The sequence below is a fragment of the Symphalangus syndactylus genome, chromosome 3 (assembly GCF_028878055.3).
Source record: "Symphalangus syndactylus isolate Jambi chromosome 3, NHGRI_mSymSyn1-v2.1_pri, whole genome shotgun sequence".
Lineage (NCBI taxonomy): Eukaryota > Metazoa > Chordata > Mammalia > Primates > Hylobatidae > Symphalangus > Symphalangus syndactylus.
Genome location: NC_072425.2, coordinates 14,811,095 through 14,835,188, shown reverse-complemented (window position 1 = coordinate 14,835,188; position 24,094 = coordinate 14,811,095). Strand labels below are relative to the sequence as shown.

The following is a 24,094-nucleotide window of genomic DNA, read 5'->3' as shown; positions in this document are numbered from 1 at the left end:
GACGATCACCTAAGTCCAGGGAGTTTAACACTGCCAAATTGAGCTGTGATTGCGCCACTGCACTCCAGCCTGGATGACACAGTGAAACCCTGCCTCAAAATAAAAAAAAAAAAAAAAAAAAGGAAAAGGAAATAAAAAGCTTAATGTGGAAACAAAAACAAGAATAGTCATCACAGATGAAACAGGTTTCACTTGGGGGAAAAAAAAAGCAGTCACAGAGTTCCCTTTACAGCTTTAGGTACAATTGTATAAAATTTGAAGATTGGCTAGGCATGGTGGTGTGCACACCTGTAGTCAGTTACGTGGGAGGCTGAGGTTGGAGGCTCACCTAAGCCTGGGAGGTTGAGGCCGCAGTGAGCCATGATCGTGCCACTGCACTCCAGCCTGAGTGACAGAATGAGACCTCATCTCAAAAAAATAAAATAGGCTGGACAGTGGCTCACACCTGTAATCCCAGCACTTTGCGAGGCTGAAGTGGGCGGATCATGAGGCCAGGAGCTCAAGACCAGCCTGGCCAACATGGTGAAACCCCGTCTCTACTAAAAAGACAAAAATTAGCCGGGCGTGGTGGTGTGTGCCTGTAATCCCAGCTACTTGGGAGGCTAAGGCAGGAGAATTGCTTGAACCTGGGAGGCAGAGGTTGCAGTGAGCCGAGATCACGCTACTGCACTCCAGCTCTGGGCAACAGAGCAAGACTCTGTCTCAAAAAAAAAAAATTAATTAATTAAAATTTGAAGACATATATGCCACTTGGAAAAACGACAGGAATGTTTTATTAAGACAGCAATCGCTTCGATCATCTTTTTTAACTGCTTTGAGATATGATTCAGATATTATCCGATTTACACATTTAAACTGAGCAATTCAATGGTTTTTAGCAGAGTCACAAAACTGTACAACCATTACCACAACCAATTTTAGAATATTTTTATCACCCCTAAAAGAAATCTGTACCCCCTAGTTGTCACCCTCCATCTTCCTCAGCCCTGGGGAGCCTGTCTGTGGATTTGTTTATTCTGGATGTTTCCTATGAATGGAACCACGGTCTGAGGCCTTTGGTAACTGGGATGTGTTCATTATCTCCTAATGTCCACGTCGCATGATTTCAAAGTCCACATTGTCACATGTATGAGTACTCCATTCCTTTTTATTGCCAAATGATTATTCCATTATGTGGCTATCCCACATTTTGTTTATCCATTCAACAGTTGATAGACATCTGGGTTGTTTCTAGGTTTGGGCTATTACGAAAAATGCGGCCGGGCCAGCACTTTGGGAGGCAGAGGTGGGCGGATCACGAGGTCAGGAGTTCGAGACTAGCCTGGCCAACCTGGTGAAACCCTGTCTCTACTAAAAAGACAAAAACTACCCGGGCATAGTGGCATGCACCTGTAATCTCAGCTACTCCGGAGGCTTAGGCAGGATAATTGCTTAAAACCTAGGGGGCTGGAGGTTGCACTGAGCCGAGACTGCGCTGCTGCACTCCAGCCTGGGTGACAGAGCAAGACTCCGTCTCAAAAAAAAAAAAAAAAAAAAAAAGAAAAAGAAAAAGAAAAATGCTGCTACAAACACTTGAGTAAGAGTTTTGAGTGTTTTGTGTGCATGGCTGTTTTCATTATTAGATTATTTTAAATATAAAGGCCCTGAGGCAGGCTCTGGTGTAGTGTTAACCTGGGGGCTAGAACTGGAGGAGCCTCGGGGAGAATATCATATGAGGTCAGAGAAGAGAGAGGGAGTTGTATAGGGTCTTCTAGGCTTTTTTGTCTGAATGAACCAGAGTCAATGAGTAACTCTAAGACGTTGTGAAGGAAAGATTTCAGACGGTGGGAGGCTGTTGTAACAATCCTGGAGATTACTGCAACTTGGACAGGTCATACGTAGCGAGCAGTGCAGGTGGTGAGAGGGGTCAAGTTCTGGGCACCTTTTGATCACCCCAACCTCCAGGATTTTCTGGGAGATAAGATCAGATGTGCAATAATGAGCTGCCCGGGGTGACTCCAAGGTTGTCAGTCTGAGCTTTAGGAGAGGGAAGACTGAGAGAAGTAGGTCTGAGGTGGGAAGATCATATACGTAGTTTCACATGTGTTAAGGCTGGTATTTCTATGAGACTCCCAAGGAGAGACTAGCCGGGCACGGTGGCTCATGCCTGTAATCCCATCACTTTGGGAGGCCGAGGTGGGTGAATCATCAAAGGTCAGGAGTTCAAGACCAGCCTGGGCAACATGGTGAAAACCCCGTCTCTACTAAAAATACAAAAAGTAGCCAGGCATGGTGGCACATGCCTGTAATCCCCTCAGGAGGCTGAGGCAGGAGAATTGCTTGAACCAGAAGTCGGAGGTTGCAGTGAGCCGAGATGGCACCTTTGTACTCCAGCCTGGGTGACAGAGACTCCATCTCAAAAAAAAAAAAAAAAAAAAAAACCCTAAAAACAAACAAACAAACAAACAAACAAAAAAACAAGTAGAGAGACTAATACGTACTTGGACTTGTGGATCTGCGCTTAGGGAGCGGTCTGTACTAAAGACTGGTTTGGGAGTTTTCAGTATAAAGTGGGTGGTTAAAGCCAAGAGACCAAAGAAGACAAAGAGCCCAAGGAAGGAAGTGCTAGAAATATGCAGAAATGTTAAGAGAATGGTGTCTTTTTTTTTGTTCAGTGACCTAAAATCACCAGTTCCCTAAATCCTTTATATTTTTTATTTTTTGAGACGGAGTCTTGTTCCATTGCCCAGGCTGGAGGGCAGTGGCGTGATCTCGGTTCACTGCGACCTCTGCCTCCCTGCGACCTCTGCCTGCCGGGTTCAAGTGATTCTCCTGCCTCAGCCTCCCTGGTAGCTGGGATTACAGGTGCGACCCACCACACCCAGCTACTTTTTTGTATTTTTAGTAGAGACAGGGTTTCACCATGTTGGCCAGGCTGGTCTTGAGCTCCTGGCCTCAAGTGATCCTTTTGCCTTGGCCTCCCAAAGGGCTGGGATTACAGGCGTGAGCCACCGTGCCCGCCCCCTAAATCTTTTAGTATCCTTCCAGTGCACCATCGCTGACTTGGTCGATGTCCTGCAAATTTCCCAGGTGCATTCTCCACCCTGTCTGGGTCCCCAGAGACTGACATGCAGGGATCTCATGAACCCTTGCCCTCTGGTTCTGATGAGATTTGCCACAAGAAGGTTCTGGGTGATCAGAGGGCAGGAAACTGTACCTGCAGCTTCTCCTCACTGAGATGATACAGGTTGGCTGGGTCCTTGGACCAAAGGGCGCAGCTCCAGTCAGGCAGTGCCCCGCATGCAGCTAACCTCAGAAGTTCCTAATCTGTGAAATTCCTGGAAGGCTCCTCCAGTCCTGTGAGGCCTGGGGGCAACATCAGCTCCCCACTGTGACTTGCTCCAGGGTACTGCACCATCCTCACTGCTTTTCCTAAACTCTATCCGCCAGGTTGTAAATGCTCCTTTTAATAACCGACCTTCCTTCAATTACTGGGTTTGAATGTGCTGTCTGTTTTCTGGCTTACAAGGTAAGCATTGGTGTTAGGGGTGCACTACAGAGAAGGTCAGGTGAAGGAAGGATAAAAACAAAAAGGTCTACTAGGTACAGCCTCGGAGCTTTTCCCGTACCTCGTCAGAACCTAGGATTTAGCGGAGTCAGAAAATAGAGCTGACAACTGGAAAGGCTGGGAAGGCAGAGACAACATCAGATTTAGAACAGTGCTCCTTTATAAGGGAATGTTTTCTTGTCTCTCTTTTGAGGTCGAGTTTCACTGTTTCAAGCGCCTCTTTGCAGTCAGTTTTATCTATCCAGCAATTTTTTGGTCTCTGCAAACCCAGGGGGAGCCCCTTGGGGCTTCGTTTTTCAGCTCTTGTAATGGACACAAGGTTAGAACAGAAAAGAAGGGATCCAGACTGTGGGAGAATTAAGAAATAGAGCCGAGGGCAGGGTTAGGGAAACTCTGGACCTTGGTGGAGAACATATAGAAAATACAAGCAGGTTTTCTGAAAGCCACACTTTCAGGGAGGACTCCCCAGAGACCAGACCGTCCATTTCAAACCACCTGGACTCAACTGTGCCCTTTTTGGAAGGCACCTCTGGTCGTGAAAGTCTTTATCGGGTGACTTCTCTGCCAAGAGAAAGATCCCCATTTCCCAAGCTGGAGCACCAAGTTATGCAGTTTGCTGAAGAGATACAGCCGTTCCAAAAAGTTTTACTTTGAGATTCAAAGACAGGAACAAAAAGAGAAAACCCCAGCACCAATTCACAGCTGTACTCCAGGTTGACGGTCTATCTCTCCAGCAACTCTGAAAGTGAATGTTTTAACAAAGTGAAAGCTCCCTCCAGCTTGGGGCAATGCTGTGGGTGGAGAGAGGAAATGCACAGAAGCCCAGCAGACAATGACAGGCATTGCCTGGGACATATCACCTGACTTTCATACAAAAGAAATCTTCTCTGACGACAAGAGTCTTAAAAAAAAAAAAGTCTTATTTTAAAAACACGAGGGATGATTTTGATTGAAAAATCCATTGAGTGGTTCTCTTGCCACTCCTTAGTTTAAATGTATAATAAATATGCATTTGTGTTTAAGGCACGGTGCACACCTTGAATTTAGTGGTAAGTTATCTCTCGTGAAGTCTCCTCAGTCACACCTCTCCCCACGCACATTATTAAACCACTACCTGAAAACGGCAGTTACCATCCTACCATTTCACGGGGCTTAGGAGATTGTGGGTGACGCCCATCTTCCTTCCTTCCAGGCTTTTTTTTTTTTTTTTAATGGAGTCTCTGTTGCCCATGCTGGAGTGCAGTGGCACAATCTCGGCTCACTGCAACTTCCACCTCCTGGGTTCAAGCAATTCACCTGCCTCAGCCTCCTGAGTAGCTGGGACTACAGGCGCACACCACTACGCCCGGCTAATTTTTTGTATTTTTAGTAGAGACAGGGTTCCACCATGTTGGCCAGGCTATCCTCAAACCCCTGACCTCAAGTGATACGCCTGCCTCGGCCTCCCAAAGTGCTGGGATTATAGGCATGAGCCACCACCCAGCCCCAGCCTTTTTCACAGTACCTGTCCATCTATGTATTTGGCCATAACCTACGAAAAACTATCTGTGCTGGGGGATCCTTTAGGAAATTAAGGGGGGGGGGAACAAAAGCCTTCCTTCGTGCTCTGTGCCTACCATGACCTGGATAGCTGAGGTTTGTTTCTAGCTCTATCTTCACTGCTTTCACCGGAAAAGCTATTTTAACAGTTACAAAGTTAAACAAATAAACCAGCTCTGCCAGATGTATTTGTTGTTTACCAACAATGGCAGAACATTTCTTCCCTGGACAGTGAGCAAGTGTGTGTCTAAAAAGTGTGCCTGCAAGCGCCAAAGAAGGAGGAATTGTTCTCTGGACAAAGATAAAAAGTGCTTCTCTTGGAGCCACAGAATGAAGTCATCACAGCTCCTTTCTCTCCTATCAGAAAAGAGACAGGAAATGCCATCTCTAGAGACCCAGAGAAATGCTTCTTACTTTCTGCTGTAACGAGATGCTTTCAGTTTCTTTTAAAACATAATAATAAGCTAAAACAAACAAAAAAACCCAAACCCTAATAGTTTCTGGGGTGACAGCTACGCTTATTATTTTATTTCAACTTTTTAGTTGAAATAAAAGTCTACACAGATCAAATCACCCTTCAAATTTTTTTTTAGAAATTTCCCAGTGAACAGAGGTGGCTGAGATTAAAAAAAAAAAATCACAGAGAATCTAAAATAAGCATTAACTTTAAGAAAAACGACAATGGCAAAGCTTTTGAGACAATTTTACTGAACTGCAAGAAATCACAGACAGAACAGACAAACTCACACAAATGCTATGAGAATGTTTAGTATTCACACTGCAATTAGGTACAACAGCTGCTCATTTTTGCTATTGATACAGATATTAGACCATTAACAGCTAAAAGAGCAAAACATGGCACTGATGTGAGAACAGCCCTTTCAAAAAAAAAAAAGTAGAAAAAAGCATAAGAATAAACACTCAACTGAGAACAGTCAACCATCTGGAATTTTAAATAAAACTCAGATTCCACAGATGCAAACAAAGAAACAAAAAGACTTGAAAAGGGCAAAGAAAGAGGGCGCTTCCAGCAAACATGCCTGTGACAAATCCTGTTTCCTCTAAACTCACAGCGCAGTAGTGGGTTTGAACAGGAGCAGCTTCCAAGTCTCAATCAGGACTCCCCGTTTTAATTGAGCTAGAACTCTAAGCGGCGTGGATATTTCTATGGACCATGTGGCATAATGGCAAAACGCCTTAGTCCTGTTCAAGTGGGTATGTCGTACCCCACTTAAAACCCAAACCAGAAGCCAGAAACATTCACTAAGGGACACACATTCTATTTTTACTTAGCAAGGTTTATTTTTCCAAGTTCATCCATAGTAAAAATACCTTCTTCATGAACGTGTTTGAAGTTTTCTAAATGCCTACCTCCCAGAGTCATGCTCAGTTGCTTGACTTTACCCGTAACACTGAGCAGCATGAGGCACTGGGCCACGGTCAGGCCTAAGCAGCAGCATTTTCCCTCCCTCCTTCTCTGGCTGCTCCTCTGCTCACTGTTTCTTGGTTATTCTCGCCCAGAAGGCTCCACATGCAGCAATTTACCTAGACTTCAGTGATCTTTTATCTGTTTTTCAAAACAATCCTGTCTTCATATTCCTTGAAATTCGCATCCCTAGGCCGCAATTCCAGCACTTTGAGAGGCCGAGGCAGGGGGATCACTTGAGGCCAGGAGTTTGAGACCAGCCTGGGTAACATGGTGAAACCCCCATCTCTCTTAAAACACACACACACACACACACACACACACACACACACACACACACACACACAGAAAGAAAAAGAAAAGAAGAAAGAGAAGGAAGTGAAGGAAGGGAGGGAAGGGAGGGAGGGAAGGAGGGAGGGAGGGAGGGCGGGAGGAAGGAAGGAAGGAAGGAAGGAAGGAAGGAAGGAAGGAAGGAAGGAAGGAAGGAAGGAAGGAAATCAATCAAGAAATCCTAATTCCTCTCATGGAATGGCTCATTTTCTTGCCTGATCCCTTCTGAGGATATAAAGCTGTTACTTGCAGCATCTAATACAGAGAATCTCCATCAATAAGAGTTTTAGATAGAGTGCCAGGGTGTTCATCCCATGTTCACTGATGTGCCCACATATGCACAGGGCTGCTCCAGGCAGGAGGAAAGCTGTGTAAATAAAACAAAGTCCCCTGTCCCTGTGAAATTGAGTGGATCCAGAAGTAAGACAAACAGGGTAAAGGAATAGGGAGGGATGGGTGTAGGTGAAGGTAGCTATTTTAGACAAGGGCAGTCTGGGATGACATTTGAGTAGAGACTTGCATAAAACATGGGAGTGAACTTACAAGGGTCTGAGGAATACCCTCCAAGCCACAGGCAGAGCAAGTGCAGATGCTCTGAGTGTGAAGGGGCTTGTCCTGTTTGAGGAACAGCTGGATGCCAGTGCCACTAGACCAAGGTAAAGGGCACAGGGACGGAGGGCAGGCAGGGGCTTGACCATGGACAGCCTCATCAGCCACGGTAAGCATGTTGGAAGATTTAAGAAAGGAAGTGACAGCTGGATGCGGTGGCTCACGCCTATAATCCCAACACTTTAGGAGGTCGAGATGGGCAGATCATTTGAGGTCAGGAGTTCGAGACCAGCCTGGCCAACATGGTGAAATGCCGTCTCTACTAAAAATACAAAAAAAAAAAAAAAATTAGCTGGGCGTAGTGGCACACACCTGTAATCCCAGCTACTTGGGAGGCTGAGGCAGGAGAATTGCTTGAACCTGGGTGATGGAGGTTGCAGTGAGCTGAGATCGCACCACTGCATTCCAAGTCTGGGTGATGGAGCGAGACTCCGTCTCAACAACAACAACAACAAAAGAAAGGAAGTGACATGGCCTGATCTACATTATTTCAAGGTCAAGCTGGCTGCTGCAGAAGGAGGCTGCTACACTTGCACTCTCTCTAAGGGAGAGCTGGTGGTGGCTCTGACGTGGAGATGGACAGTTGGACCACTGGCCACAGGGTAAGCATGGAAGCAGAGAAGTGAATTAGGAGGCTCAGCAGAGTCCTCTAGATGAGAGATAATGAGGCACAGGACTAGGGGTAGATGTGGAAGAGGGGTGAGAAGTGCTTGGACTCAGAACATTTACTGAAGGCAGAGCCAACTAGACTTGTTAACAGATAAGAGATGGTGTGTAAGACAAAAGAGAAAAGCTCTGGGTGACTATGTGTTTGGCCAGAGCACCTGAGTTTAAGAAAAGGTATCCCATTTATTGAGAACTGGAGGGAGTGCAGACTGGAATGGAACATGGATAAGGACTTTGGGGGATCAGAAGTTTGTTTTGGGGTGGGGCACGGTGGCTCACGCCTCTGATCCCAGCACTATGGGAGGCGAAGGCAGGCAGATCAGCTGAGCACAGGACTCTGGGACCAGCCTGGCCAATATGGCAAAATCCTGTCTCTATTAAAAATACAAAAATTAGCCAGGCGTGGTAGCAGATGCCTGTAATCCCAGCTACTCGGGAGGCTGAGAATCTCTTGAACCCGGGAGGCGGAGCTTGCAGTGAGCTAAGATCGCGCCACTGCACTCCAGCCTGGTGACAGAGTGAGACTGCATCTCAAAAAAAAAAAAAGAAGTTTGTTTTGGGGTGGGCTAACAGGGTCACTGCACTACACCACTCTGGAGCCACCATTCGCACTTGCTGGACTCCAGTTCTCTGCTGACAAAGGTGCAATGGCGATGCTGTATTAGGCATCTAAGGAGAGATGTCAAACAGGTGGCCGAACAAGAACCATGTGAGATACGAAACATGAGTCAAGTAATTCTCACAATTCCCAAAAGGAAAGGAAAGTATCACTAATTCTAGCTTGCAAAGGAGAAACACAAAATCCAAGATCACATTTCAAGCCCATGAAATCAAGAAAAGAATTTAAGTGTCCTGTTTACGAAGTATATTATCCCATGAATGATACAATTTAAAAAGAATTTTTTTTTTTTTGATTGGGGAGTGGATCTCACTATGTTGTCCAGGCTGGTCTGGAACTCCCAGCCCTGAGCAATCCTCCTGCCTCAGCCTTTCAGGTAGCTGGAAAACTTTTTTTTTTTTTTGTGGGAGGGCTCACCAGACCAGTGGTTTTGCAGGTGAAACAACCACAGTGGTGAAAGGGCCCACTCTTAATGAACAGAATGCCACTTTTACATGTTCTTTCAAAACAAAGAAGATGGCTGGGCATGGTGGGTCATGCCTGTAATCCCAGCACTTTGGGAGGCCAAGGCAGGCAGAGCACCTGAGGTCAGGAGTTTGAGACCAGCCTGGTCAACATGGTGAAACCTCGTCTGTACTAAAAATACAAAAATTAGCTAGGTGTGGTGGCGGGCGCCTGTAATCCCAGCTATGGGGGAGGCTGAGGCAGGAAAATTGCTTGACCCTGGGAGGCAGAGGTTGCAGTGAGCCGAGATTGCACCATCGCACTCCAGCCTGGGCAACAAGAGCAAAACTCCGTCTCAAAAAAAAAAAAAAATCAGAAATGGACTTGTAAGTAGCTAGATTATATACATAAATTCCTTTTAGCTTTTGCTTTCCTTCATGCTAAGCTTTACCTATTTGCTGTCGTCTCTTATAACAACATTTTGTTTTCCTAAATATATTGGAGTCAGTCCATACTGCAGAACTGGCTTATAGGAAATTAAGCCCCTTCATAAGGTCCGTAAATAGGACCTATTGAATATCTAAATTTAAAAAGAATGTTACAGGTTTTAGCGCAGTATCCATTTTCAAACATTTCAGAAACCTCAGGAGAAGTTTTAAATGGTCATTTCTAAGTAATGTGGGGTCTGTAAGCATACAGGTCTGAGGTTTATAAACATTTTAGTGAGTCACTGAAAGTACTGTATAATTGTTTCCTCTAGAACTCTTCAGATAACTGCTGCCAAAAAGTGATTCTGCTTCTGGCGAACACTTTGTGAGTAATGAACCATATTTTCCACCTGCAGAGAGAAGTTTTCTTGGAATTCCAGAAAATGTTGGCAAGAACCTCCTGGTTCTCCTTCTGGAGCTACAAATCTTCACAATTTCTCATATATGATTAGTGGTAATCACTGCGGAAAAGCCCAGACGTACTCAAAGGCTAGAGCTGCACAAACAACCTCTAAAACTCTTTTCTTCAATAACTTGACTCAATGTTCAGAAGTTGCTGATAAGAGTACATTTACAGTAGTTCTTATGGAGTAATATATGTGTTATCAACTCTGAATTACCCACATCTCAGATAAGCTGATTCACACCCATGTTGATCATTTCAGTGACATTTGGAAATCTATCTATAAGTCTGTAAATCTATCGATAATTCCATCTGTAATTCTACTATAATTATCTGAACATAAGTTATCAGAGTTTTATCAAGAACCATAAATCATGTATGTTTAATCATGTATGCTTTGACCTCATCGTCTCACTTCTGGGAATTTAGTTTGGGGAAATAATCTCAGCCCACACACAGTGCAAACTGCTTTGGAAGTAAAGAGTTTACTGCTGTATTGTTTACACAACTAACTAAGTAAATGAGTCAAAAACCGGTAATAGCCTATAAATCAAACAATACAGAATTAGGCAAATTATAACTTTGTTAGAACAATGCACAGCTACTAAAATTCCAAATATTTTTTCTTTCTTTTTTAACTTCTCTTCCAATAACTTTGATAAAATTCCAATTATTTAAACTACACTTTTGGCCAGGCACAATGGCTCACTCCTATAATCCCAGCACTTTGAAAGGCCGACACAGGAAGATTGCTTGAGCCCAGGAGTTTAAGACCAGCCTGGGCAACATAGCCAGCCCTATCCCTAAAAAAAATTTAAAAATTTTTTTTAAAAATCTAAAAACAAAAACGTATACTTTTTCAGGTAAAAACATGGAAAATGCTTACAATATTAAATGGAGAATCAAGAAGAATATAAATTATAGCTATACTAGGATTAATATTCCTAACACTCTTTTTTTTTTTGAGGTAGAGTCTCGCTCTGTGGCCCAGGCTGGAGTGCAGTGGCGCGATCATGGCTCACTGCAAGCTCTGCCTCCCAGGTTCACACCATTCTCATGCCTCAGCCTCCTGAGTATCTGGGACTACAGGTGCCCCCCACCACGCCTGGCTAAGATTTTTTTTTTTTTTTTTGTATTTTTAGTAGAGACAGGGTTTCACCATGTTAGCCAGGATGGTCTCGATCTGACCTCGTGATCCTCCCACCTCGGCCTCCCAAAGTGCTAGGATTACAGGCATGAGCCACCACGCATAGCCTTTTATTATTATTATTTTTAGACTGAGTCTCATCTGTCACCCAGGCTGGAGTGTAGTGGCGCGTTCTCGGCTCACTGTGTTCTCGGCTCACTGCAACCTCTGCCTCCTGGGTTCAAGCGATTCTCCTGCCTCAGCCTCCCGAGTAGCTGGGATTGCAGACATGCGCCACCAAGCCCAGCTAATTTTTGTATTTTTAGTAGAGACGGGGTTTCACCATGTTGGCCAGGCTGGTCTCAAACTCCCTACCTCAAGCAATCCACCCGCCTCGGCCTCCCAAAGTGCTGCGCCCAGCCAATATTCTTAAATATTATACCTATCTGCAAATGATATCAGGAAGAAAACTTTGAAAAATGAGGATTTTTGATTTATAAGTGATTGTGAGATTTTGTCCTTTAATTCAGTTTTAGTAATATTCTTTTTATATGCACCCCCAAGGACTGGCCACTGATTCCATTATGTCTAAAGAGATGGTAAACACCTCACTGAAAATGCAATTACCCTAAGTGGAACCCTCTAGGTGAAGAAGCTATAGGGCCTCCTTGTCCAGGGCTTCCACGACTGCTCATGTTTTCCTAAAGAGACAGATGCAGGCTCAGATGTCAGGCAAGGAAGAACCTAAACTGCTAAGTTCTTGCAGGGGGGAAAGGTTCTCTTTTTAGTGAATCTGCTTTTTGTTTTGTTTTGTTTTGTTTTGTTTTGTTTTGAGATGGAGTCTCACTCTGTCACCCACGCCGGAGTGCAGTGGTGCAATCTCGGCTCACTGCAACCTCTGCCTCCAGGTTCAAGCAATTCTCCTGCCTCAGCCTCATGAGTAGCTGGGATTACAGGCGCGCACCACCACGCTCAGCTATTTTTTTTTTTTTTTCCTATTTTTAGTAGAGATAGGGTTTCACCACGTTGGTCAGGCTGGTCTGGAACTCCTGACCTTGTGATCCGCCCACCTCAGCCTCCCAAAGTTCTGGGATTACAGGTGTGAGCCACCGTGCCTGGCCATGAATCTGCATTTTTAAAAAATCAACATATTTTCACCAAAATGAGCCTACAGTTTTGTGCATCAGGAAAAACAATGGATATTCATAACATTAAAATGAACTGCATTGTGATACAAAAATATATGTGCAGAATAAAAAGTATCTTTTATCCTAGATACTTGAGTAGAAGTAGTCATCCCATTTTACAGTTAGGTTTTTGTTTTTTCTTTTTTTTTGAGTCAGAGTCTCACTCTGTCACTCAGGCTGGAGTGCAGTGGTGCGATCTCAGCTCACTGCAACTTCTGCCTTCTGGAATCAAATGATTCTCCTGCCTCAGCCTCCAGAGTAGCTGGGACTACACGCACATGCCACCATGCCTGGCTAATTTTTGTATTTTTAGTAGAGAGAAGGTTTCACCATGTTGGCCAGGCTGGTCTCAAACTCCTGACCTCAGGTGATCCACCTGCCTTGGCCTCCCAAAGTGCTAGAATTACAGGTGTGAGCCACTGTGCCCGTCCTACAGTTAGATTTGAAGACTTAAAGATCAAACAGCTGGTAGGGCTACAAAGGCAAGAATGCCATATAAAAAAAAAAGGAAGGAAACATCATCTTTGCACAGAGAGCCATTTTTCATCACGCTTACCCTTGTTAGAGATTCATCCATTCAAACACAGCAAAATGTAGGTAAAAAGTAATTTTCAACCAGTATTGTCCACTGAACTTGGACATTCTTTCTATATGCAGTAATGAGATCCAGCAGTAATCCTGTAAATTCGAAATCATCCCTTTGGGCAGCCAGGATTCTGCCACTGTATCAAATGGCCCAATCTGTACTATGCTGATGGTTAAGGATGGTACTTAAGTAAGGCATTATTTCTAGTCAGCCATGAAAAATAGTAGCTGGATCTAAAATGTTAAAAGCAGCTTCTTGTTTCCTATGCCATCAACCAATTCCACATTTTATTTATTTATTTATTTTTCGAGATGGAGTCTTGCTTGGCTGCCCAGGCTAGAGTGCAGTGGCACAGTCTCAGCTCACTGCAACCTCTTCCTTCCGGGTTCAAGTGATTTTCCTGCCTCAGCCTCCCAAGTAGCTGGAATTCCAGGTGCATGCCACCACGCCCAGCTAATTTTTATATTTTTAGTAAAGACGGGGAGGTGCATGCCACCACGCCCAGCTAATTTTTGTATTTTTAGTAAAGACGGGGTTTTACCATGTTGGCCAGGCTGGTTTCGAACTCCTGGTCTCAAGTGATCCTCTCACCTCAGCCTCCCAAAGTGCTGAGATTACCACTTCAAGTGAGCCACTGTGCCTGGCCCAATTACACATTTTTAGAAAGGTCATTTTAAAATCACTGAACAACTACCGTATGACACCTGCTCACAGGAGGCCTAAACATGCTCCGTTTTCTTTTTTTTTTTTTGAGATGGAGTCTCGCTCTGTCACCCAGGCTAAAGTGCTATGGCACGATCTCCGCTCACAGCAACCTCTGCCTCCCAAGTTCAAGTGATTCTCCTGCCTCAGCCTCCCGAGTAGCTAGGATTACAGGCATGCGCCACTGTGCCTGGCTAATTTTTGTATTTTTAGTAGAGACGGGGTTTCGCCATGTTGGCAAGGCTGGTCTTGAACTCCTGACCTCAGGTGATCTGCCCACCTTGGCCTCCCAATGTGCTGGGATTATAGGTGCTCCGTTTTCTGTAACAAGCCCTGATCGAGAAGCTCTGGGGTGGAAATGAGATTCTGCATTGAGTAACAGAATGATTACAGCATGCAGCATCTATATATCAGTATACTGGAACGTTGTGCTAGGAGGTTCATATTTGTCTTCTCATAATCGTCCCCACAACTTCCTAAGGTGGCTATAATCAGCCTCAGCTTACAGATTCCTAAGTGTATGCTCACAGAGTTTTCATAACCTGCCTAGGGCAGGGCTGCCAGGAATCCTGAGCAGGGTTGTTGTCTGGAAAGCTTGCATCCTTTCCTCTCGCTGCCCACCACCAAGCAGGGGGTTCCAGCTCGGTGAACACAGAACTTATGTGGCCTCTCCCTGTCTTTTAAGACAGACCTGAAGCATGCTGTCAGCCCCTCATCACAGCATAGTGGGAAGGCGACTGAGTCTGGCCTCAGAAAACCTGGATTTGAGTTCTAACTCTGTTATGCTGTGTGCGCCAATAATTAACCTCAGCAGAAGACAGAAATGATAGCATTCCACTGTTGTTTTAAGACTCATCCTTACAAAAAATAGTGTTTACTAAGTAAAGTCAGGGTAGCCAAAAGTAAAAGCTCTGAAGGAGAAATGTTGGTTATTACGAGAAGGTCTTAAATAGCTCCTTTTCTTTTTTTTTTTTTTTTTTTTTTTTTTTTTTGAGACGGAGTCTCGCTCTGTCACTCAGGCTGGAGTGCAGTGGCATGATCTCGGCTCACTGCAAGCTCTGCCTCCTGGGTTCACGCCATTCTCTTCCCTTAGCCTCCCAAGTAGCTGGGACGGCAGGCACCTGCCACCATGCCCAGCTAATTTTTTTTTTTATTATTATTTTTAGTAGAGATGGGGTTTCACCGCGTTGGCCAGGATGGTCTTGATCTCCTGACCTCGTGATCCACCTGCCTCGGCCTCCCAAAGTGCTGAGATTACAGGCGTGAGCCACCGTGCCCAGCCTCTTCTTTTTTTTTTCTTTTTTTTTTTTTTTGAGATAGGGTCTCACTCTGTCACCCAGGCTAAAGTGCAGTGGTGCCATCTCAGCTCACTGCAACCTCTGCCTCCCAGGTTCGAGCGATTCTCGTACCTCAGCCTCCTGAGTAGCTGGGATTACAGGCATGCACCATCACGCCCAGCTAATTTTTTAAAATGTATTTTATATTTTTAGTAGAGAAGGGGTTTTATCATGGTACCAGGCTGGTCTCGAACTTCTGACCTCCAGTGATCTGCCCGCCTCAGCCTCCTAAGTGCTGGGATTACAAGCGTGAGCCACCGCGCCCAGCCAAACAGCTCTTTTTCCAAGGCTAGCTGCAGAGGAGGATGTTCATACTGTTTACTCCAGCATCCTTGAAGGTATGTCGAAAAAAACTCACTGGAAACAAAACCATGCCTGCAAACATGCACAGCCCCGAGAGGGAGGCAGCCTGGGGGCCCCCCAGCTCCGCAACAGAGCAACGCGCCCAGCTCACTGCACCTTCCTGTGCTCCAGGGTCCTTATCTTGGGTAAAATCTGGAGAACCAGCAGTCCTCATTGCGGTTAGCTATTTCTAATCTATAGCAAGCCCGAGGCTAAACACTCGGCCTCCCGAAGTACTGGGACTACAGGCGTAAGCCACCACGCCTGGCCTCCAATATTATTGGAATCATTTTTTAAATTACAGTGATTAGTATATCACAATGCTAATTCATTATTTACTTATTCAAAATAATGGCAACAATTATGTAGAAAAAAGAAAAAACAGGCCAGGCATGGGGGTTTATGCCTATAATCCCAGCACTTTGGGAGGCTGAGGTTCTGAGAGAATCACCTGAACCCAGGAGTTTGAGACCAGACTGGGCAACATAGCAAGACCTTGTCTCTTCAAAATTTTAAAAAACTGGCTGAGCATGGTGGCATATGCCTGTGGTCCCAGCTACTTGGAAAGCTAAGATAGGAGGATCACTTGAGTCCAGGAGGTTGAGGCTACAGTGAGCCATGATCGCACCACTGCACTCCAGCCTAGGCAACAGAATGAGACCCCAGAGGAAAAAAAAAAAAGAAGAAGAAAGAAAGAAAAAAGGAAAAAGAAAAAAAAATGCTCATGAAGCATTATATTAAAATAGTACAAACAGGTCAGGTGCGGTGGCTCACGCCTGTAATCCCAGCACTTTGGGAGGTCAAGGCAGGCGGATCACCTGAGCTCAAGATTTCAAGACCAGCCTAGCCAACATGGTGAAACTCCATCTCTACTAAAAATACAAAAATTAGCCGGGTATGGTAGGGGGTACCCGAAATCCCAGATACTCAGGAGGCTGAGGCAGGAGAATCACTGGAACCCAGAAGGCAGAAGCTGCAGTGAGCCGAGTTTGCGCTACTGCACTCCAGCCCAGGCAACAGAGCGAGACTCTGTCTCAAACAAAATTAAATAAACCAATTAAATAGCACAAATACACACATTTGCTTACTGATATTTGTTCTAATATTTCAAAAGGTTTCACGATTTTCTAAAATGTCATTTTAATTTAATTACAGAATGTTTCAAAAGAGCATGATGTTTACAGCTCCTCCCAACAGAATATCTGACTCAGAAACCTGTACTTGCAGTTCTCCTTAAAATAAAAGGAACACTACGTATTGCAAGATATTTAATGTGTATCTGTACCACCTATAATTTATTCCATAAATTACTATAATTTTTGATTAACAAAAGGAACTAAATCCAAAATACAGATATGACAGACTACAAAAAAGTCATCATTAACAGTGAGTAAATAAAATATAAAACAACTTGGTCATAACACAGCAAAGGAGTATGAGGGGGCGTGGTGGCTCACGCTTGTAAACCCTAGCAGTTTGGGAGGCCAAGATGGGTGGATCATTTGAGGTCAGGAGTGCGAGACCAGCCTGGCCAACATGGTGAAACCCTGTCTCTACCAAAAATATAAAAAATTAACCAGGTATAGTGGCATGTGCCTGTAATCCCAGCTACTTGGGAGGCTGAGGCAGGAGAATCGCTTGAACCTGGGAGGTGGAGGTTGCGGTTAGGCGAGATCGTGCCACCGCACTCCAGTCTGGGAAACGCAGTGAGGCTCTGTCTTTAAAAAAAAAAAAAAAAAAAAAAAAAAAAGAGAGAGAGAGAGACAAAGCATTGACAAAAGAAACAAACAGGAAAAAAATATAAACCTTTGCAAGGTCAAGGGAAGTTCAGGGTCCAGGGAAGCAGTCCATGATCATGTTAAGATTTCCGGTATTTATTTTATCGTTATATTAGATATTTGTACTTCATTCTGAACCTTAGTATTCTGTTTCACTGCATCCTTTCTGTCACTAAAGAAATCTTTAATGAATGGCCCAGCACAGACTGTCTAATTTAGGGCTCCAGTGCAGGTTTTCTCATGCTCAGCACTATAGACATTTCGGGCCAGGTCATTCTTCATTGTGGAGCTGTCCTGTGTATTGTGGGAGGCTTAGCTGCCTCCCTGGCCTCTTCTCTCTAGATACTAGTAGCAACCCCTTAGTCACAATCCCTGAGGCAACCAAAAGTGTTTCCAGACATTGACAAATGTGGCTGGAGTAGGGAGTAAAACTGTCCCTAGTTGAGAACCACTGTGCTAATGTCAACAGATGAAGATTCATCTCAGTTTATTGGCATATTGTTGTTGTTTTAAACCAATGAGTTGATCTTAAGGCATTTATCTCTTCCTAACTTTTAAACCTATCCAAGGCCATATGCTACACATTTATAGTTTAGAAAGAACTAAATTGAGACATTTTCAAACGTCTTCCTGCCCAAGGGCCCTGGCTGCTCTCTATTGAATGCTTGTCCCAGGCAGGTCCTAATCATCCCTCAAATCTTGTTAATGCCTTAACTACGAAGTCCCTTGGGAAGCTTCTTCCTGACCCTAGAGCATAAGCATATCAGAAATCCTATTATATGCTCTCATAGCACGTTGTACTCTTACTTTGTGGCAACTACCATAATTGCAATTAAATAATCACTTTTGTCATTATTACTTAATGTCTCCTCCATTTCAGCAGAAGCCACAGCAATCTTGTTGGCTCATGTATCCCCAGGGCATTAAAAGAACTGTTGTGGCTAGTCTCGGTGGCTCACGCCTGTAATCTCAGCACTTTGGGAGGCCAAGGCGGGTGGATCATGGTGGTCTGAGGAGTTTGAGACCAGCCTGACCAATACGGTGAAACCCCATCTCTATGAAAAATACAAAAAATTAGCTGGGCATGGTGGCAGGCACCTGTAATCTCAGCTACTGAGGGAGGAGAATCGCTTGAACCCAGGGGGCGGAGGTTACAGGGAGTCGAGATCGCATTACTTCACTCCGGCCTGGGCAAAAGGGCGAAACTCCGTCTCAAAAAAAAAAAAAAAAAAAAAAAAAAAAAAAAAAAAAATTTTATCACTGGCCAACGTGGTTACTTTATTACTAGTAACAAATTTTTCCGCACTTCACATGCAATCGAAGTACGATGATACAGACCATGGCTTAAAGATAAATCCCTTAAGGCAAAATCATGACTAAGAATAGACTTTGAGCATTCATTTTTCTCTTTGGTTACCAACAAAACCTATTTATGAAAACATGATAATGGTGGCAAGAGGAACAATAAGGATTGCTTCATTAGATAGCAATGAATGAGCTGAGGAACAGAATGGATGTAACTGGGGACATGTTTCCATTTTTTTGACCTACTTACAAGCAATAATTTTTTTTTTTTTTTTTTTTTTTGAGATGGAGTTTTGCTCGTCACCCAGGCTGGAGTGCAATGGTGAGATCTCGGCTCACTGCAACCTCCATCTCCTGGGTTCAAGCAATTCTCGTGCTTCAGACTCCCAAGTAGCTGGGGTTATGAGTACCCATCACCATGCCCAGCTAATTTTTATATTTTTAGTAGAGAAGGGGTTTCACCATGTTGATCAGGCTGATCTCGAACTCCTTAGCTCAGGTGATCCATCTGCCTAGGCTTCCCAAAGTGCTGGGATTACAGGCGTGAGCCACCATGCCTGGCTGATAAGTACTAATTTTAATACCATTTATTCCACAGAGCATACACCATATTATATTACTTACTTGTTTTTTAAATGTCTGACACCCTGAAATATATTTAAATTCCTCAAAGGGATGCATATTCCTGGGTACACAGATGAGTTTCAGAGTGTCTGAAGGACCCTTGACATTTTATGTAGAGACCTAGAAACACTTTCTAGGAACAGGGTCCATAACTTTTTTTTTTTTTTTTCTTTTTGAGATGGAGTCTTGCTCTGTTGCCCAGGCTAGAGTGCAGGTGTGCAATCTCGGCTCACTGCAACCTCCGCCTCCCAGGTTCAAGTGCTTCTCCTGCCTCAGTCTCCTGAGTAGCTGGGATTACAGCCACATGCCACCACGCCTGGCTAATTTTTGTATTTTTAGTAGAGATGGGGTTTCACCATGTTGGTCAGGTTGGTCTCAAACTCCTGATCTTGTGATCCGCCTGCCTCGGCCTCCCAAAGTCCTGGGATCACAGGCGTGAGCCACCATGCCCAGCTGGGGTCCATAACTTTTATATGATTCTCAAAGGTGTGAGTTTAAGACCCATAGTCTTATATGGTTTTATTTAATTTTAATCTTCTAGGGATATTCCCACTGTGTTTGGTCCAGCTTTTAGGAAGAAAAAGAATAAAGTTTTGCTTACTGATTTCCTCTCCTGTTTCAGTTCCTGAACATAGCGTGCCAAGTCCACAATGATCTGTGACGCCATGTTCTCGGAGATAACTTCATGCTGCCCCGCATAATCATTCATTTCGTTCAGGGTGGAAATGAAAGCTTTACATGACGTATACCTATGGAACAGAACACACGCCACTCTGTTTCACACAAGGCCACGTTCATTCATATTCTGCTTTACACCAAGAAAATATTAATTAAAATCAGGTTAATTGGCATCTGCCTCCCATAGGATCCTGAGTATTCATTACACATCGAGTGTTCTCATCAAAATGGCTCAGAATTAATTACAATTGAAACACTTCTCATTTTGTAAAACTGAACCGCTCCGCATAATGTAATATTTGGCTTCATTAATACTTAGCCAAGATATAATCCAAAATTCATATACATGCTATATGTACTAATGTAAAGGATATTTAGATATACATTACAGACGTAATATTTGAGCAGTCTGTGTTAAGATGCCTTAATTGCTGACTGAAATGGACATATTTCTTGGATGAATGACTAGCATGACAGGGACTCCTGATAGTGCCAAACCAAATCAAGACTCTAGAATGCAGACTCCATACTTCCTGTTTTTGCTTAATTACATTCTAAAGCTTTCCTAATTACTTTAATTGAAACAACCTGGCATAGGTCCAGTGACTCCGTATAAGAAAAGTGAATTATGTTTTTATTGTTCTCTCCTCCAATTTAAAAACTGACACAAAATGAATGGGAAATGCAACTTATTTTTATAGACATGTATTTTTTCTTTCCGTGTGTAGTCATCAATGGCATGTGTCTATTACAAGACAATTTTCAATGGTAAACGTACTTGTATTCTTCTTCCTCCTTTGAGTTCTTTTTAGGTTGGTACTTCTTTGAAAGATTCCTAAAATAAAAATGCAGACATGTCAGCTTTATATAGAAAGAGAATTAAGAAATCAGGAATGAAAGATAACATTAGTGCTTTTGTTACAAGTTTAAAACAAACAAAAAAATAGTCCACAGCTGAAATCCATTTCCTTCAATCTTTCAACATGTGTGATGAAGCTACTGTTATTAAGAACGTGCACAGCTTTTCATCTTTTGTCTCATAGGCAGAGCAAATAAGAACAGAATTATTTAATTGGAGAGGACAGACCATGTGTAAATATGCAGTGGCTTTCTTTTTTTTTTTTGAGACGGCATCTCATTCTGTTGCCCAGGCTGGAATGCGGTAGTATGATCTCAGCTCACTGCAACTTCAGCCTCCCGGGTTCAAGCGATTCTGCTGCCTCAGCCTCCCAAGTAGCTGGGACTACAGGTGCATGCCACCACGTCTGGCTAATTTTTTATTTTTATTTTTAGTAGAGACGGGGCGGGGCGGGGCGGGGCGGGGGGGGGGTGTGTCACAATGTTGGTCAGGCTGGTCTCGAACTCCTGACCTCAAATGATCTGCCTGCCTTGGCCTCCCAAAGTGCTGGGATCGCAGGCGTGAGCCACGGCGCCCGGCTGTGCAGTGGCTTTCATTTGTGACACTGAGCTGTTTTTCTTCTCAGGCCACCATTCTCTCGTGGTCATCCTGAGTTGGGGCATTATTTCTTCAAATCCAAGGAAAACTGTGTCCAAATGTTTAAAAATCAGAGTGCCGGCCAGGCACAGTGGCTCACGCCTGTAATCCCAGCACTTTAGGAGGCCGAGGCAAACGGATCACCTGAGGTTGGAAGTTCTAGACTGGCCTGACCAACATGGAGAAACCCCGTCCCTACCAAAAAATACAAAATTAGCTGGGCATGGTGGCGCATGTAATCCCAGCTACTCAGGAGGCTGAGGCAGAAGAATCACTTGAACCCAGGAGCAGGAGGTTTCGGTGAGCCGAGATCGCACCATTGCACTCCAGCCTGGGCAACAAGAGGGAAACTCCATCTCAAAAAAAAAAAAAAAAAAAAAAAAAAAAAAAAAAAAAATCAGAGTGCCAAGGGCATGTTTCTAAGGCTGTGTGGCTGCTCTACCAGCGAGCACATGAAAACCACCCATGAATAAGTCTTCTTGAAGGGAGTCAAGACAATATTTTGGGGGTGTTGATGCTAAGACATTTAACTAGAAAAACTTTTAACCTGCCTGGCAGGTTTGCATTGAACACATTCAGATAAGCCAAAATCGTCCTAGTTTCCCTTCCTAATCTAATCTCCAGGTTAAGAATCTAAATATTTTTCTTTATATTCACAAATAGACACAAAAACTAAGAGGTAATCACAGAAAAAAAAACCCTCACTAACACTGGTTCTACTGACTGATTTCTCCTGGGTCCTGACTTTAGGTGACTGTAGTTAGAGAAATAGCCATAGCAGCTGGGTGTGGTGGCTCATGCCTGTAATCCCAGCACTTTGGGAGGCCAAGGAGGGTGGATCACGAGGTCAGGAAATCGAGACCATCCTGGGTAACATGGTGAAACCTCATCTCTACTAAAAATACAAAAAATTGGCCGGGCATGGTGGCGGTCGCCTGTAGTCCCAGCTGAGGCTAGAGAATGGCGTGAACCCGGGAGGCGGAGCTCTCAGTGAGCTGAGATCGCGCCACTGCACTCCAGCCTGGGCAACAGAGCGAGACTCCGTCTCAAAAAAAAAAAAAAAAGAGAAATAGCCATAGCATGTTTTCTTGTTTGTTTGTTTGTTTGAGACAGAGTTTCACTCCTGTTTCCCAGGCTGGAGTGCAATGGCATGATCTTGGCTCACTACAACCTCCACTTCCCAGGTTCAAGTGATTCTCCTGCCTCAGCCTCCCGAGTAGCTGGCATTGCAGGCATACACCACCACGCCCAGATAATTTTTGTGCCTTTTAGTAGAGATGGGGTTTCGCCACGTTGGCCAGGCTGGTCTCAAACTCCTGAGCTCAGGTGATCTGCCCGTCCCGGCCCCCCAAAGTGCCACTGCACCCGGCCAAGAAATAGTGAGAGCATGCTGAACAGTAATCCACAGTAGGAACTCTCCATGTGTCAGCATCTCAGTCCTCACTTCCTTGTTAATTCCCTGTTGCTATTCCTCTTTATTATTCCACATTTTACTTTTATTTCTTCTACTTCCCCCAAATCTACAGATGTGCCTAGAAAAATATGTGATAATGAATTTACAATTTTGATCATGGTATGTTTTGCATACCAAGTGACATGTGGTTTCATCTGTAACAAATGCTACTAGATGATGGGAGAGGCCACTGGCTTCAGTACAAAGAGCATCGCTCTGGGAATCAAGAGACCATGTGCCCGGACAGCATGACCTCAGCAAATGAGCCAGTCTGTGCTTCCCATTCCTAACGTGTACGTCAGCAGGGGTTGGACAACATGACCTCCATTGTCCTTCTTGTTTTGAAATTCTGTGGGACTAGATAACATCCAGTGGAATATCAACTGCTGCAATTATTCAAAAAATGGACGCATGTACATATAATAATTTAAAAGTTATAATTAGACCAACTGATGAAAGAATGTAGTTAATTCAAGACTGAGATCATGTTGGCATACACGTCAACCTATCAACTATGACATGCTTTCTCTGCTGATACTGAGGACACACAGCAGAGTTTAATAATTCTAGATCCAAAAGAATGTGAAAAAAGCAATTATTTCCTTAAAGAATGTCCTTTGGAGAAAAAACAATGCAAAAAAGAGAAATATTTAATGTCAAAAGCACAGTACAGGTCTTTAAGTTGGATTATGATCACAATCACTTCTTCAAAGGTAGATGTAGTAAAAACACCATCACAAGGATCAAGAATGAAAGGGGGCCAGGTGCAGTGGCTCATGCCTGTAATCCCAGCACTTTGGGAGGCCAAGGCGGGCAGATCACAAGGTCAGGAGTTCGAGACCAGCCTAACCAACATGGTGAAATCTTGTCTCTACTAAAAATACAAAAATTAGCTGGGCATGGTGGCGCGTGCCTGTAATCCCAACTACATGGGAGGCTGGGGCAAGAGAATGGCTTGAACCTGGGAGGCAGAGGTTGCAGTGAGCTGAGATTGTGCCACTGCACTCCAGCCTGGGCGACAGAGCGAGACTCCATCTCAAAAAAAAAAAAAAAGAAAGAAAAAAAAAAAAAAGAAAGGGAAGTGTGCGCAAAACAGAGTGACTACATAATCAATGGGTTATTTTCCAAATATATTGAGAGCAGCACATATGGGTGATTAGAGTATTGGAAAAGCCTAGTGGCTGCGTGTGAGATATTTCTAGTGCATGGTTTATTTTACGATTCATTTTTACTTTTTATTTTAATTTTTTTAGAGACAGGGTCTTGTTCTGTCACCTGGACTGGAGTGCAGTGGTGCGATCATGGCTCACTGCAGCCTCAAACTCCAGGGCCCCAGGGATCTTCCCACCTTAGCCTCCCAAGTAGCTAGGACTACAGGTGCACACCACCACGCCCAGCTCATTTTTATTA

General features: G+C 44.1%; 1 protein-coding gene across 40 annotated transcripts in view; it reads right to left on the bottom strand.

Moving 5' to 3' along the window:
• Positions 1 to 24,094, bottom strand: part of FNBP1 (formin binding protein 1) — a 161,463-nt gene that overhangs the window by 71,673 nt on the left and 65,696 nt on the right. For all 40 annotated transcript variants that reach the window (XR_010119937.1, XR_010119928.1, XR_010119930.1 and 37 more), the window contains exons 3-4: positions 20,515 to 20,571; positions 19,660 to 19,807 (exon numbers count right to left, since the gene is read on the bottom strand). Coding sequence is in view for 27 of the 40 variants with exons in the window: in XM_063635840.1 (XP_063491910.1) it covers positions 19,660 to 19,807; positions 20,515 to 20,571 (205 nt within the window). In the remaining 13 variants the exon portion in view is untranslated. The remainder of the gene's footprint in view (positions 1 to 19,659; positions 19,808 to 20,514; positions 20,572 to 24,094) is intronic.